We start from the raw sequence: 15,737 nt of genomic DNA on the forward strand, positions 1-15,737 counted from the left end.
GCCAAGCCGTGCCACGACAGCCCCGGCCGCCCCGTGCCCCGCCCCGCCGCTTTAAGGCTCGCAGCGGTTCCGCCCGTGAGTGACGGTGCTGCTCTCCCTGTGACCGACGGGCGGTCCCGGCTCGGCCAATGGGAGCCCCGCGCCCCGTGTTTCCCTTCCGCTGTTAAAGGGGGCGCGGCGCGGAGCAGCGCGGTGGGGTTCGCAGTGCGGGGCGAGGGGAGCGGCGGCCCCTTTAAAGTATGCGCGCGGCGCGCAGGTGACCATGCAATGGCGGTCGGTGCTGCTGGGGCTGCTGCTGCTGAGGCTGGCGCTGCAGGCGCTGCTGGCGCTGCTGCCCGCGCTGGCGCCCGGCCTCTGCCTGCGCCGCCGCTTCCCCTTCACCTTTCCGCCACCGCCCGGCGCCGCCGGCTCCTCGCACTGGGGCTCGCTGCTGTGGCGGGACGGCCATGGCGGCGGCGGCGGCGGCGGCGGCGGCGGGGGGTGACGAGTACGAGCGGCGGTACAGCGGAGCCTTCCCGCCGCAGCTGCGGGCCCGGCTGCGCGACGCCGCCCGCGGCATGTTCGTGTTCAGCTACGACAGCTACATGCAGCACGCCTTTCCCCGGGACGAGCTCGATCCGCTGCACTGCCGCGGCCGCGGACCCGACCGCCGGGACCCGTGAGTGGCGGGGGGGAAGCGGGGCGGGGAGCGGGGAGCCAGGCGCGCCGGGCCTGACGCCCGGTTCTTCCCTTCCAGCTCCAACCTCAACATCAACGATGTCCTGGGGAACTACTCGCTGACGCTGATCGACGCGCTGGACACGCTGGCGGTGAGTCCGCGGCGGGGCCGGGGAGGGTGGGCGCTGCTCCTGCAGGGAACGCTGCCTTCTTTTCTTCTGTCTGTCCATCCATCCGCGACCGCCCTGCTGTGTTGTACGAGAAGGCTCCTTGGTCGCCCCGTTAAGTTTAACCCCCAGGGAAGTTCGGGACGCTCTGAACTTTGCCAGCTGAACTTTGCTGATCAGTTCAAAGGTGCATTAATGTAGCTGGGATGCATTGCCGCAGAGTAATTCTTCTGCTAATTAAAGTCAGAAAGCCGTGTCTTGGTGGGATATGGATATTAACATCTGAAAGGCTCAAGTGGGTCGATGGGAGATTTTAGCGATGTGAAATCCCGGATGCTTCTTGGCATGTATGAGTTTCATTTGCTCTGTTAATCCTCGAAACGGGTGCTTGTTGCTCTCATTTTTGCAGCCAGGGCAGATTCTTGGCCTTCTGGAGTGTCACTGATGCACTGGATCCAGAGTGCATTTCTCGCTTCTTGTGCAGAAGGTGGTGTGTGCATGCTCTCTTTGCGTTACAGAATACTTGCCGTTCCTACCATGGAACTGCAGTTCTGTAGGGAGGAGGTCTCAGCTGTTTAACTGAACAGAACTGAAAGCAGGAAGTTGGTTTTAACTGAAGCAGTGGGTAGGGATCCATGCTGCGTGGCTGGTGGTGTGTTGGCTGAACAGTTGCCTTCCTGTGCTCATTCACCAGTGGCTCAGTGTCCCATCCATACCTTTTGGGACAGTACATAACTTTCTCAACTATAAAACTTCTGATTCCTAGAGTCTCATGTGTTTTGGAAGCTTCTGCATGCAGAATGCCTACTTAGCTCTTTGTCTACTCAGATCAAGCATGCGAATGCTTTCCTGCTAGGTCTGGGTAGCAGAAAGAGCGGGCAGGCTGGCATATGGTTAAAGTGCTCAGGAGTTCTGTACACCCGCCCATACCTGAACTAATACAAGCAGGACCCTGTGTTTTTCTTCCATATTCCTGTTTCCTTGAAGCTGGGTCTATCTCTGGATATAGTGGAAATCAATTGCTAAGGTATACCTAAAGAAAACTGGCATGGGGGAACTTATTGGGCAGGGTGTGCAGTGTTGAGTAAAAAGCCAGAAAGACTGGTCTTCACTGGTCAAATAAATGAGTCAGGCTTCATTGTTCTGCAAACTGTGTTACCTTTTAAGCTAAACTGAACTATTAAGCTGATAGTTCAAGCAGTTAAAACACTCAATGTGCTAGATCTTAAGAGTAGACTTATGCTCTAAAAGATCACCCAGAAGACCAGTATTGGGGGTGGAAGAGCATGTGAGTGCATAGGTTGGTAAAACAGACAAAAATATACCTGTTAATTTCCCTGTTTTCACATGCTTCTTAAAAATGAACTTTTACATGTCAGTAGGATGAGTAACTTCCTGAAAGTCTTTTTAGTAGGAGCTTGCAATACTCAGTTCTGTGTCTAGTTAATATGTTTATTGGTCTAAAATGTAAACTTGTCATTCTGTTTCCTAACCCTCTTCTGAAGCAATTAAATAAAATAGCCTTGTTTTTATATCAAGGTAATGGGAAACTCCTCGGAATTCCAGAAAGCAGTGAAGTTGGTGATTGACACAGTTTCATTTGATAAAGACTCAACAGTCCAAGTTTTTGAGGCAACAATCAGGTATGTGGCTCTTAAGTTTCTGTCTTTAAATCGATGACAAGTTTAAAGACTTGGTGTGCATATATGGCAGAAACCAAGTAAAATCATCAATAAAAATGTCTTTGGTAGGCTTTGCCCCATAATTGTTCCTTAAATAAGGTGGTTTTTAACCTTTCATGAAAAACAGATACTCTGTTTTTGTTTTCTTCTGTGGAGCTGTTTGCTTTCACTTTTGTTTTAAGCAAAAAATAGGCCTGTCTTCCCTGGAGATGAGATTAAGATACTGTCTGATTTTGAATGGCTTAATTTGCTGAATGTCTTAAACAGTCTTTATTTAATTGCTGCTTACCTTGGCTAAACTTTCTTTTTTTTCTGAATACTGAGTTTATATAACAACTTTACTGCCATTTGCAGGGGCAAGGAAGTCTTTGCTCACAAACACACTTGGTATGTTGTAAGGAGCTACTCGGTTCAGATCAGAAGAGCTAGGTTCAGATCAGATTTAAAAACTGAAGATCCTTTCCTTTTCCCATAGGGTTTTGGGAAGCCTGCTTTCTGCCCACATAATAATCACAGATACCAAACAGCCTTTTGGTGATATGACCATTAAGGATTATGACAATGAACTGTTGCATATGGCTCATGACCTAGCAGTGAGATTACTTCCAGCCTTTGAGAACACCAAAACTGGAATTCCATATCCTCGGGTAAGTGAGCACAGGAACATAGTGGGGAAATAATCTAAAAGCAGTAATTCCCCTGTCCTGCAACTCAAATTCTGTGCCCTGTGTGTACCTGTATATGTATGCTGGGGTACTGAACCTGCTCGAAATGACATTAAAAAGGTGTGGGGGGAAACTGCTAAGTTATGGTGACATGGACCTTATAAGTGGCTCCTTATGCCTAGTAAATGTTTTCTTTAGGCTGTTCTTTCACTCTGTATTGTTCTGTATGGGTCAGTAGTCATTTGTTTCTGTGCTGTTTGGTTGGAGTGTGCCCTTGCTGCCCCATGCTTTCTTCCGTTATATCTCATGCAGTGACAAACACTGCTGTCAGTAAGAAGGTTAATAAGAAATACTTTGAAGGTAAATAGCCTGGGAAAGTAACTACTGAGAATGACTTGGTTCTAAGATAATTGTGATAAAATAAAACTAATCTGAAGTATTTGTTATACTGGGCTTGGAATTTATAATTTGCTGAGTACTCAGGAATCATAGAATCATAGAATAGTTAGGGTTGGAAAGGACCTTAAGATCATCTAGTTCCAACCTCCCTGCCATGAGCAGGGACACCTCACACTAAACCAGGTCACTCGAGGCTCTTTCCAAACTGGCTTTGGACACTGCCAGGGTTGGAGTATTCACAACCTCCCTGGGCAGCCCATTCCAGTGCCTTACCACCCTTACAGTAAAGAACTTCTTCCTTATATCCAATCTAATCTTCCCCTGTTTAAGTTTTAACCCGTTACCCCTTCTCCTGTCACTACAGTCCCTAATGAAGAGTCCCTCCCCAGCATCCCTATAGGCCCCCTTCAGACACTGGAAGGCTGCTATGAGGTCTCCACGCAGCCTTCTCTTCTCCAGGCTGAACAGCCCCAACTTTCTCAGCCTGTCTTCATACGGGAGGTGCTCCAGTCCCCTGATCATCCTCGTGGCCTCCTCTGGACTTGTTCCAACAGTTCCATGTCCTTTTTATGTTGAAGACACCAGAACTGCACACAATGCTCCAGGTGAGGTCTCACAAGAGCAGAGTAGAGGGGCAGGATCACCTCCTTCGACCTGCTGGTCACGCTCCTTTTGATGCAGCCCAGGATACGGTTGGCTTTCTGGGCTGCGAGCACACACTGCCAGCCCATGTTCATTTTCTTATCAACCAACACCCCCAGGTCCTTCTCCACAGGGCTGCTCTGAATCTCTTCTCTGCCCAACCTGTAGTTGTGCCTGGGATTGCTCCCACCCAGGTGTAGGACCTTGCACTTGGCATGGTTAAACTTCATGAGGTTGGCATCAGCCCACCTCACAAGCGTGTCGAGGTCCCTCTGGATGGCATTCCTTCCCTCCAGCATATCAGCAGAACCACACAGCTTGGTGTCATCGACAGACTTGCTGAGGGCGCACTCAATCCCACTGTGGTCTTCTCAAATACCGTGTCCTTCTCCTTGAACACACAGTTCGCAAGGAGAAGAATGTCAGCTCTAGTGGAACAGCACTGAACTAGTTAGCACTTACCTGACTGCTTTTGATTTTTGAGCACAGCAGCATTGCTTTTCTTCCAGACCTGTCAGCCTGTAGAAACATGAACTTCCATTTCTATTCAAAGTCTGGTAAATCAGTTGAGGGTGGTGTAATTTCTCTTCAACATTTTGTTGCATGGGGAAGTTCAGGAGTGTTCAGTGAGGAAACTCTTGGTTTCAAGAGCAGTAAAAGATGGGGAACAGCACTGCCATCACCCTTGGAAGAACTTGAATGTTTAGTAGAAATGATGAAAAAGTGGTCTGAAATTTGGGATGATGAACAAGTAAGAGAGGAGCAAAGTTAGGATTGCTGTCATTAAGCACGATGTTAAAGCTGTAAGATGAATTTCACAATTTTTTCAGGAAAGCTTTTTAACCAAGGAGTGATACTCTGGCTTTCTAAATATATACACCTTGCATGCTACGTATTGCAAAATGTAATTGAAAGGCTTTCTAATAAATATAAGACTGGAGATGAGAGCACAACTGCATGAGGTGCAGCCTGCCTTATCACTGTTTGCACTCTGTTTACCTTCTTCACAGGTCAATCTGAAGAATGGGGTACCTCCAGACAGCAATAATGAAACCTGTACTGCAGGAGCTGGTTCCTTGCTGGTGGAATTTGGGATCCTTAGCAGGCTGCTTGGTGATTCCACGTTTGAGTGGGTGGCCAGGAGAGCCGTCAAAGCACTCTGGAGTCTCAGGAGCAATAACACTGGGCTGCTAGGTAATCTCCTCTGATGAGCTGCTGTATTGACTGGCTCCATGTTTTGACCTACCTCAGTTTCCTTTAGCAGAATGCCATCATGCTACAAGTTTCTTTGACGTATCATAAACGTTGTCAGTCTGCTTCCTCTGTAGCTCTTAAGTCATGCTCTCCCTGTGTACTTGTGATCTGTGTTGATCAAATGGCATTGTGTAATTTTGTAAGAAAAATGAAGTATCTTAATGAGTTCTTAGAACACAAGTCTCCAAAGACACATTTTTTTGTGAAACTGGGAAATGAAATTGAGGTTCTTGCATTTGTATCCCCATTAATATAATTTGGATTGGCAGATGACTAAAAGTACTTAAACCAACTGCATGCGTGTGCTAGGTCCTTGAATGAATGCACTTAACACGTCATTTTGATAGTAGTCTTTGATCATTTCTCAGGACTTTTTGAAGATAATATTTCTGAGTGCTGGTTCTTGATTTCTGTGCTGTACTTGTCAACTTTAGTCTTAACTTTTTTGTCTGTTCTGAAAGGAAATGTCGTGAATATTCAAACTGGTCATTGGGTTGGAAAGCAAAGTGGATTGGGAGCAGGGTCAGATTCTTTCTATGAATACCTTCTGAAGTCTTACATCCTCTTTGGAGAAAAGGAAGACTTGGAGATGTTCAATGATGCTTATCGAAACATTCAGAACCACTTAAGAAGAGGGTATGTTATTTCATATGAGTATCAATTCCTTAAGCAATGACCCAGAGCGAGATATGATTGTATAGTGTTTTGTGGCATGCTCTAGAAATCAGTGTTCTCTTTTTTTCTTTAAAAAAACAGTATCTTATTTCCACGGTAGTCACTGTGGAAATAAATTTTAATGTTCCTTTCACTCCATGGTCATTGGTGTGAAGAAGCTAAACTGGTTACCATCCAAGTTAGTAAATGTGAAGCTGAGAGAAGGCTGTAGAACTGCAAAGGAAATATATTAAATTGGTTGGTTTAGTAATTCTTAAGGCCTGATCTTGCCTACCATGACTTTCTGGTAGAGATTCTGCTGACATAACTTTAGGATATGATGTCCATACCTTTATGAATGAATTTGTCTGTGAGCATGACTGACCTTTTTGTTCTTTTCAAAATGGGTTTGAACCTAGCATGACAAATGTGTGGCTTATTCTCTTTGCTGGTGGCAGTGCTGTGGAATGAAATGTGCACTGTGTTCTTCTAGAACAGTGAATAGTTACATGTGCTTATTGTTACTTGGCAGTCGAGAAGCTTGCAATGAAGGTGAAGGTGACCCTCCTTTGTATGTTAACGTGAACATGTTCACAGGACAGCTGATGAACACGTGGATTGACTCTTTGCAAGCATTTTTTCCTGGACTACAGGTAAACTTCCATTCTGTTCAGGACAGCACAATGCAGTAGAGAGGTGTCAGAAAGGCCCATTCTAATCCTAGGCTGGGAATGAATCTAAGCATCTCTTGAGATGAGCTTCAACCTGCAGGTTTACATCTGGCTGTTCTGATAAGGCAGTTTTAGAGCAGTTCAGCTTCTACATCAGCATAACAATATTGGAAGGCCTGGCCTGCTGCCTACTAGATTTGAGATACTTTTTTCATTTAACCTTAGCATTTGTATACTATGCTGTGAGGCTGAGCTCTGCTAGAGCTTTTGATGCAGTGGAACTACTGTATTAGCTTTCTTTTGTGGGGGAGGGAGAGGGTTGGTGATTTTTTGTCTCACCTTATGAGGGGAGTGTTTTATTATATGGCATGTTTTTGTACAGAGGGAAAAGTAATTTGCTGGCTTGCAGTATTAAGCCTGCATGTTTATGGCTGTTATTGTGCCTAGGTATTGATAGGAGATGTGGAAGATGCTATTTGTCTCCATGCTTTTTATTATGCCATATGGAAACGATACGGAGCTCTCCCAGAAAGATACAACTGGCAGTTGCAGGCACCGGATGTTCCCTTTTATCCACTAAGACCAGAGTTAGTGGAATCCACATATCTTCTTTATCAGGTACTTGACTTTTCTGCGCTTATACCTCATGTTTTGGCAAAAATGGCTTTGTTCAGAAAGTCACTTTTTCTGCCCCTAGCCTCTGGCCTGCTAAAATCTGGTGCTTTGGGTCTGCCTGTTCTTATACGGACGTCTCCGTTTAGGCACTAGATTGTTATGCACTGTAGTTCCTGTGTTGTTTGCTTTAAAAGTAACACTTTTCTTATAGGACAGACAAAAAGGAGGCTAAATGACCTTTTAAAGAAACTGCTAGCAAATTTTTACAAGGTGGAGACTTGTGACTTAACAGAAATAGCTGAAGTAAATGTAATAGCTTTCCTTGCTATGTAGTCTAGGCAGAGTCTCCAGCTGGCAGGAGATACACTAAACTAAAATAACTGTGGCTGCGAGAAAGCTATCCAAAATGTTTGAATTTACTACATATTGTATTGGTATTTGCACTAAAGCAGATGTGAGAAACTTGCAGACAGTAATCTAAGTCATGTTCCTATAAAGATAAGCTTACTATAATATATGAGAATTTGATAATACTAGGCCTTTGTTGAAATTGCTGATTAACTCTTGTCTGTCTTCATTATTTAGGCCACAAAGAACCCGTTTTACCTTCATGTGGGGATGGATATTCTGCAGAGTTTGGAAAAATATACAAAAGCAAAGTCAGTTTTCAATGTTCTATTGTCTTTTCTCACTGCTATGCACATATATTTTATTATATAAATATTCTATAGAATCTGATCTGCCAAATGTATGTAAACCAGAAAACCCATGAAAGCCACAAGTGGTGATTTATTTATTGAGTAATGATTTCTGTCTTACCTCAAAATGAAACTACAGTCCAGTGACAACTTTATGGCTTAAGAATTTTATCACTACTTTGCAAAATGCACTGTTGATCAGTTGCTGAAAACCGGTAAATTAATAAGTGTTTTTTTTTCTATGGATCCTGCAAGAATATTTCTCACATCATGGGCCCATGATGTATAACTAAAGTGGAAGGATGGCCTTTAAGGCAGATGCTGTTGCATATTGGCTTTCATTTCAAGACAGTAGCAGTGAATCCTGACTGTGATACTGAGAGACTCACATGAAAGACAGCGAATTTTTATTCAACTATTGGTATTTACTGATTTTGTAGACAAGTCTGTATTAACCATAGGAGAGTGTACACCAGTACTGATCTGCAGTTAAGTGGCATTCAGGCGCTGTGTAGGGGGTTGACTGGAAGAATTACAAGCTTCATATGTTAAGTTCGGGGGGGGGAGAGGTGTGTGTGTGTGTGTGTTAAGAGTGGGTAGTTTGGGAAGAAACCTTTACATAAAGGACTTGGAACAAGTCCAGAGAAGGGCCACGAGGATGATCAGTGGACTGGAGCACCTCCCGTATGAGGACCAGCTGAGGAGTTGGGACTGTTCAGCCTGGAGAAGAGAAGGCTGTGTGGAGACCTCATAGCAGCCTTCCAGTATCTGAAGGGGGCCTATAGGGATGCTGGGGAGGGACTCTTCATTAGGGACTGTAGTGATAGAAAAAGGGGTAATGGGTTCAAGCTTAACCACAGGAAGTTTAGATTGGATATGAGGAAGAAATTCTTTACTGTGAGGGTGGTGAGGCACTGGAATGGGTTGCCCAAGGAAGTTGTGAACGCTCCATCCCTGGTGGTGTTCAAGGCCAGGTTGGACAGAGCCTCGAGTGACCTGGTTTAGTGTGAGGTGTCCCTGCCCATGGCAGGGAGGTTGAAACTAGATGATCTTAAGGTCCTTTCCAACCCTAACTATTCTATGATTCTATGAGACCAGGCTTCCTGAGCTGGATTTTTCCCATGTGCTCAGAATGGGGAAATTCCCTGTTTTCTTCTGGGTATTGCGAGAGTATCTTGCTTCTTTGAGAGACTCTTAACAAATCTGCCCAATGGATTAGGTGAACCATAGGGTCAATGACTGTAGTCTCATCAGAACACTGGAAAGCAGTAATCAGTGCTTACTAGTAAAAAAGACTTGTTTCATTTTAACCTCACCCCTAATGACAGTTGGAGTGGTCTGAAGTTAAGGGATATTGAAGGAACTCTTCAAGAACAGAATGTGTAGGAACTAAACTCAAACCAATCTTAAATTTGGCAGGTGTGGCTATGCCACATTACATCATGTTGTAGAGAAGACAAAGGAAGATCGAATGGAGAGCTTTTTTCTCAGTGAAACATGTAAATACTTATATCTGGTACGTGTATGTTCATTTCAAGGGTACTCTTGCATCTACTGCTTAGCTTTGAGCTAAATTGTTACTTGTAGCCATTTTGCCTGCCTCACAGCAGCCTCCCATTCCTCCCCATCAGGATTTGGCAGTCAATCTCCTTTAGTGCAGAAAAGCAAATAAATCTGTGACTGAATAGAAATAGTGAAAGCCAGCCCAGCAATGCCTGTATAGTGCAGCATAGAAAAATAAGGGCAGTTTAAGTTGTGTGAGAAGTCTTTCTTTTGCCTCTCCCCTTTTAACTGCTAAAATAAATCACTTGCATTAAAACTATTTCCATTTGCTCTAACAGTAGTTGGCCATTTAGTACTAAGAGGTATGCTTTTTGCTTGATCCTTCAAATGCATGAGTGTATCCTTTGTAATTTAATGTTGATGGGATGTGAAGAATGTTGCGTGCATACTGTAGCTGTCTCTCCTATCTCTTGTTTAGTTGTTTGATGAAGAAAATCCAGTGCATAAATCTGGAAATAAGTATATGTTTACTACTGAGGGACATATTGTGTCTGTGGATGAACGTTTCCGTAACTCACTGTGGCAAGACATCCTCCCTGGAGAAGAGGACGGCTCAGAAAAAATTAAACCTAATGAGTTAAAGGCAGTCAACTTCAGCTCTAATGTAAGTAATGCACAGATTGTTTCTGGTTGTGTGGCTGGAGGAGGGATGTATGTTGAACTGGGTTAGGCAGTAGGAAAAGAGCCATTTGGAAGTGTTACTTTAAAGCTCAGCAGTTGTTTGCCTTACAAATGTCAACTGTGAGAAGGTCCCTTGTGAAAAACACTTCAAGTAGCGGAAAGAATGGATTAGGATAATGTGAGAGTGATTATGTTGAAGGTGAAACCTGTCCCTTTTAAGCATTTTGCAGCAATTAGTTTGTGCTTTGTTAATTTATTTCCTATTATTTTTCCTTCACCTGTTCTTTGCCCTTCAAATTTTCCAGTGTTGCTGTGATGGGGAGAGAGAAAAGCAGAGAGGGTATTTAAACAAAACTTTTCTTCCTTCAGAATGGATTTGAGGCATGTAAAGGTGACCTTTATTACCTAGGCATCAACTGAGTGCAGAGCTATGGATCCAGTGCCTATCACCAACCAAAACAGATACGCTTTTAATACACAACAGTATTTTTAAGTCTCTGGTAGTAGGCTCTAGCATGGTTCCTTTTCTCCTCCCCCCAGTCCTGCAAAAAAAAGAGCATTATTTTAAATGTTCACAGTTGTCATAGTGAAGGAAGGCTCAGTTGAATAACAAGCTGCAGTAGTTTGGCATGTATTTAGAAGCTTGCAGCCGGCACTGGGAAAACACTTGCTGCTCATTTATGTGGTCTGTGCTGGTAAGTTTGCAAAGAGCAAGAGAAAGTGAGGAACAAAAGCTCTATTGGGTACAGTTTTCTGTACCGGGAGGAAATGTAGGGTTGCTGATGCTGAAATGGTTATGGAAGGTATGGGATTGCCTGTTTTCACACATTCTGATTTTGTTAACAGTGTAACAGAGTTCCTGATGAGAGGAGATACTTGCTGCCATTGAAGAGTAACTACATGAGACAGATTGATCGAATGGTGGGCTTGATCTGAATGGTTCTTCAGAGTAACTTTTACTGTATGTCAGGAGGAGCATGGGATTTGACTGTAGACATTCCTCTCCTCTTCAGCTACACACCTGCATATGCTGAGTCACTTGGGTTTTTCCCATGCCTGTTAGTTTTCAGTTATGGACGTGAAGGGAGATCAAGTTCCCTTACAAGTTCAGTCTTCTGAGCTGCGGTAACTTCACATGCCACCTGAACAGAGATTTCTTTAAGACCTCCTATGCAAAATGTTGGAAATGAAGGCTGAATATGCTTAAAAAAAAATGGCATGTGCCACTTAGCTACCTCTTTGTAGCTGTGTTACAAATGTCCCTTTAGAAAAGGGTCTAGTATTTAATTTCAAATGATTTTGGGATTGGGGAAGGAATGGGAAAGTGCAATTTCTTACACCAAGTTTTAACTATTGAGTTATTCTGACTAGCAATACACAACCTTAAGTACTACTCAGGTAGGAGCCCACTGGTAATGGGTTTTGCTGAAACAAAACATCACTTTATCTGGAATAGTATCTTGAAAATGTAACTCCTGATCATGTAAAAAGCTATCAGTGTAGTCATGACATTCCTCAGTTACATGGAACTGCACGGTCGCAAGAGCCTGTAGCTATAGAAACCAGTAATAAAACAAATCAGGTGCCTTTTTTTTTTTACAGGGGAATGGGTTGGGAGGGAAGGGGAAATTGCCACTTAGCTTTCCAAGCAGCTAACTTGCTTAGCTGAGCAGAAGTTCCAAAAGTTGCATTGTCTGCCATGTTTTTAGTGCCTTTTCCAGACAGATGCTGCTAAGAACTGGTATAACAGTACATGAAGAACAAGCTATTCCACATTCCTGTCAGCATTAATATATTAGTGCCTTAAATTTTGTTCTCTAGGGAAAAATTGAGCTTGTTTGGGAAAATGGATAAAGTATTTCTGATTGGCTGATTACAAAATACAGTGGATCCCAAAGTAACTTGCGTATGAGATGACTTCTCTTTTTTTAAGAGACTGGAACAATTTCAGCCTCTGTGCCCATCCCAGAGTGTTTCTGAGTTTTATTAATCTGGGCTGAGTTTATTCTCTGTGTTAGTGCAGTCAGTAAGAGGGCTGCCTCTGCATCGTCCTGGAGATGGAGGTAGAGGTCTGAGCCTGCATTGTGCCAACTTCCCTGTGCCACAAGATAGTTTAGTGTATGCCACTGTAATGAGTTTGTGGGTACAGCAGCTGCCAGTGCTGACTGCTGTGCTACCTGTGCAGTGTACCTGTGACCTGTGCCTTCCGGTTCCAGTGAGGAATGGTGAGAACCTGTTGTTGCTGCATCCCAGCTTCTTGAACTGCAGCTCAGTTATGTTTGAGGAATAACTATAGACTTCCAGGAAGAGAGCAGTTAAATTCAAGCAGGGTTGTTGAGGATTGAAAACTAAGTGAGGCCAAAACAACTTACTCTAAAGTTATTTGGGGTTTTATTGCTTTTGGTGGTGTTTTTTTTTCTCTAGTGACTCCCTGTTGCTTACATGCTTTTTAATTTTGACTACAGTTGAAGTAGCTGAATGTTACTGTTGGGTTAATTATTTTTAAATGAAGGCTTAAACATAAGGGCAAACTTGGTCTGCTGTATTTTCACGTTCTCATAACAACATCGGTTTTCATCAACCAGATGTTGCAACTCAAAGCATTTCTAATAAATATGGCGTTATGAAGAGGTTATTGTTTGAATCTTTTAGTGTACAGATGCATCTCAGGGACTTTGTTGTAGATTCTCCTATTCCATTATAGTTGGATCTTGTATTCAGGCAAAAAAATACCAATCGTGTTTTCTCACTTTTACTGTGTGTGTTTGAATGGGAGGGAAGGCTGGAGGGGGGAGAGGGAACCATAAGATTTCACAAAACATTACAGTAGTCAGTTGCCTTGATGTTTGGGGCAGCTGCAGTTCCAACTCCTGTAGGGTTGGCTTTGCAGACCTGTTACTGGAATGTCTTAGTTGCCTGTTTAAAAGCAAAACCTAAATTCAAGGTGTTAACGATCCAAAGAGGTATTGGAGGGGTTCAAGGTAGAGTTTCTTGACCAGTAAACATTGCCTGGGCATGCAGGTACACTTCAGTCTGTCATCGTGTAAAGAAGTGCAGGAGGCTGCATGAAGAGAAGTGCTTTCTGCTGACTGAGGGAGGCAAACATATCTGGGCTTTCTGAAATGCTGCTACTGGGCCAGATCTAATTGTAGCTCTAAAATGACAAGTACCTGGAAGCCTAATGCAGTGTTCCGCAACTGGCCATTTAAAGTCATGGCGTGACAGATGCTGCCCTAGGTGTGCTGGTGGCTGCTGGTCATGATTTTTCCCTGCCTTGCAGTTAAGCTCTCTGAATGTGCATTTCATTTGCACTTGTAACTGCCTCTCAGTGTTTTGTGCCTTCTGCAACACCTGAGCCCTGGTGAGGGTTCCAGCTGAGTGTTATGTACAGAAATCTGCTTTAGAGTTGTCCTCAGCGAATTACACGGCTGTAATGAAGCTGTGCAACTGTTCTGCCACCGTGATTTTCCCTTCTTGTATATCACCAGAAATAGAGTGATAGGTAGCTAAAATGGAACAGTATTGGCAGGTACCACAGCCTTTCAGCCCTTAGTGACTTGGACCATTAGTTACAGTGCCAAATAGTGTATGGTCAGCTTCAGCCAAATACATATGGTTAGAAACTGCATTGGAATTTGTGCAAGGTGAAGGTGATCAGTCATCTTTCATAGGAGCAGCTTTTGTCTACAAGGAGACTGGTGCTGACTCCGTGGTAAAAGATGTTGGATTCTTTACAGAGCCAACTTTTCTTCCTCTTTGTTTTAAAAATGCTTTGATATGTTTTTACTCTATAATGGTCGGGCACATTCTATACACTAAAATTGAACCTTTTGTGTAAGTCAATGATACCAAAATGAAATTGGTAACACTGCTGGAATAACTTGCTGAAACAGACTTTCGTATTTCTTGGTATAATGTGCAATATCAACTTTTCCTAATTACAAATGCGATGTATGCTTAATTGTTGTTTTTCCATGAAGTATTTAATTGCGGATGGGAAATCTTTAAGAGGACCAAATGCTTTTCATGAAATGTCCTGAATTTTCAACACCAAGCTTAAATTTTATGAATCTACATTAAAAAATTGTGTATTTGACCACTTTTGTGTGTGTTTTTCTCATAGTATAGTTCTTGTAAGGTCATTGTGAAGCTTGCAGATTTCCCAAACACGGGGAGTGTGTATACCTGATCTTTGCCCTTCACCAATCAGGAAAACAACAGTCGAGTAGAACTGGGAGTAGGGGTGAGTAAAGGAAGGCATAACCTGAAACCTGTGTGCAAGCAGATTTGTGGCTCTCATTTAAGTCCTCTGTGACTTGGCCAATCTGAGGAGCTCAAGACCTTGACTTCTTTGAAATAACAAAGAGTCCCTGCTGAGTTCTCTGGTGCTGTTGTAGGTGTCTCTGACAGTCCTGCTGTGTGGAAAGAATGGAAGTCCCTGACTCTGCTGCAGAGGGTTGGGTGGCTGGGAATTCCTCTTGTTCTGTGAGCCAGCCTTAGTGATAAACTGTTGCTGCTAAGTGTTGCTGTCTGTTACAGCAAATACCATTACTTGTAACGACTTGTACTTTACTTGTCAGAGGTTAGGCATACTGCTGGGTATTCCGGGGAGGAGGAAAGAGGCTATCTCAACCAGAACTTGATGATTCTTTGTCTCCAAAGATAGCTTGGCTGTGTCTTCACCTTAAACCTGATTAGCTCAGGAAAACATAGTTGAGGTGTGCAAGAAATAGCTTTTATCTTCCCTAAGAGAAATTATACTTCTCAGCTATGCCCTTGCAATAACATGGAAAATGAGTTAATGGTTTGCAGAAGTGCTTCCTCTCTTGCCAGCTTCATCTGCCTTGATTACTAGACATGAGATGCCTTCTTATGTATGCTGGGTTTTCATCTAGTTAGAACAAGGGATGGCTCCTTACTGCAGGAAAACTAGAGAAGAACTTCCCAAAACAAAAAGCCTGCCCCTCAACCCCTTCATTCTCCCTGCATAATGGCTGGAGGGACAGCCTACTCCAAAAGCGGTGATTTGATGTGGGAAGAAGAAAGGAAGTGTGGCAGCATCAAGCTGTTGGCCTTGTGAGCAGGTAGCAGAGTCTGGGTAAGTACTGACCTCCTTGCTGGTGTTTCCTGATAACGGCTTGCTTAAGCTGGTCTGTGAAGAGTGTAATGCAGGTGGGGATTCTGCACTGTGAACTCTTCCCGGTCTGTAGATAACTGTACTTTGGGAAATAGCACAGTGATATTTTTTTATTTCTCCTGGATTTTCTTTTTTCTCTTTGATTGACATTCTATCTTCTGCTGTTTTCTGGTTTGTCGTCTTGATTCAAAGCCTGTTGAAGCTGACAGGACGTTTTCTGTTGTCTGTCTTGATCAAACTCAAAGTTACAAGGAAGGGTCTATTGATCATTACTGATTGGATTTTTGCAGTGTTTGAAGTTCATCTGAATTT

The 15,737-nt window shown here is 43.5% G+C and overlaps 1 protein-coding gene across 1 annotated transcript; it reads left to right on the forward strand.

Moving 5' to 3' along the window:
* Positions 1 to 148: 148 nt before the first annotated feature.
* On the forward strand, positions 149 to 12,919 carry EDEM1 (ER degradation enhancing alpha-mannosidase like protein 1). Its single transcript, XM_057422987.1, is given in 13 exon segments — positions 149 to 394; positions 396 to 658; positions 737 to 809; positions 2,364 to 2,467; positions 2,982 to 3,153; positions 5,223 to 5,406; positions 5,928 to 6,102; positions 6,653 to 6,773; positions 7,239 to 7,409; positions 7,992 to 8,065; positions 9,524 to 9,620; positions 10,086 to 10,271; positions 11,135 to 12,919. Coding segments are annotated over 13 exon segments (1,842 nt in total). The 5' UTR covers positions 149 to 262; the 3' UTR covers positions 11,225 to 12,919.
* Positions 12,920 to 15,737: the final 2,818 nt, after the last annotated feature.

Source organism: Pezoporus wallicus, unplaced genomic scaffold (assembly GCF_028554395.1).
Source record: "Pezoporus wallicus isolate ANWC-B61680 ecotype Strahan unplaced genomic scaffold, APGP_CSIRO_Pwel_v1 contig_7073, whole genome shotgun sequence".
NCBI classification, from domain to species: Eukaryota; Metazoa; Chordata; class Aves; order Psittaciformes; family Psittacidae; genus Pezoporus; species Pezoporus wallicus.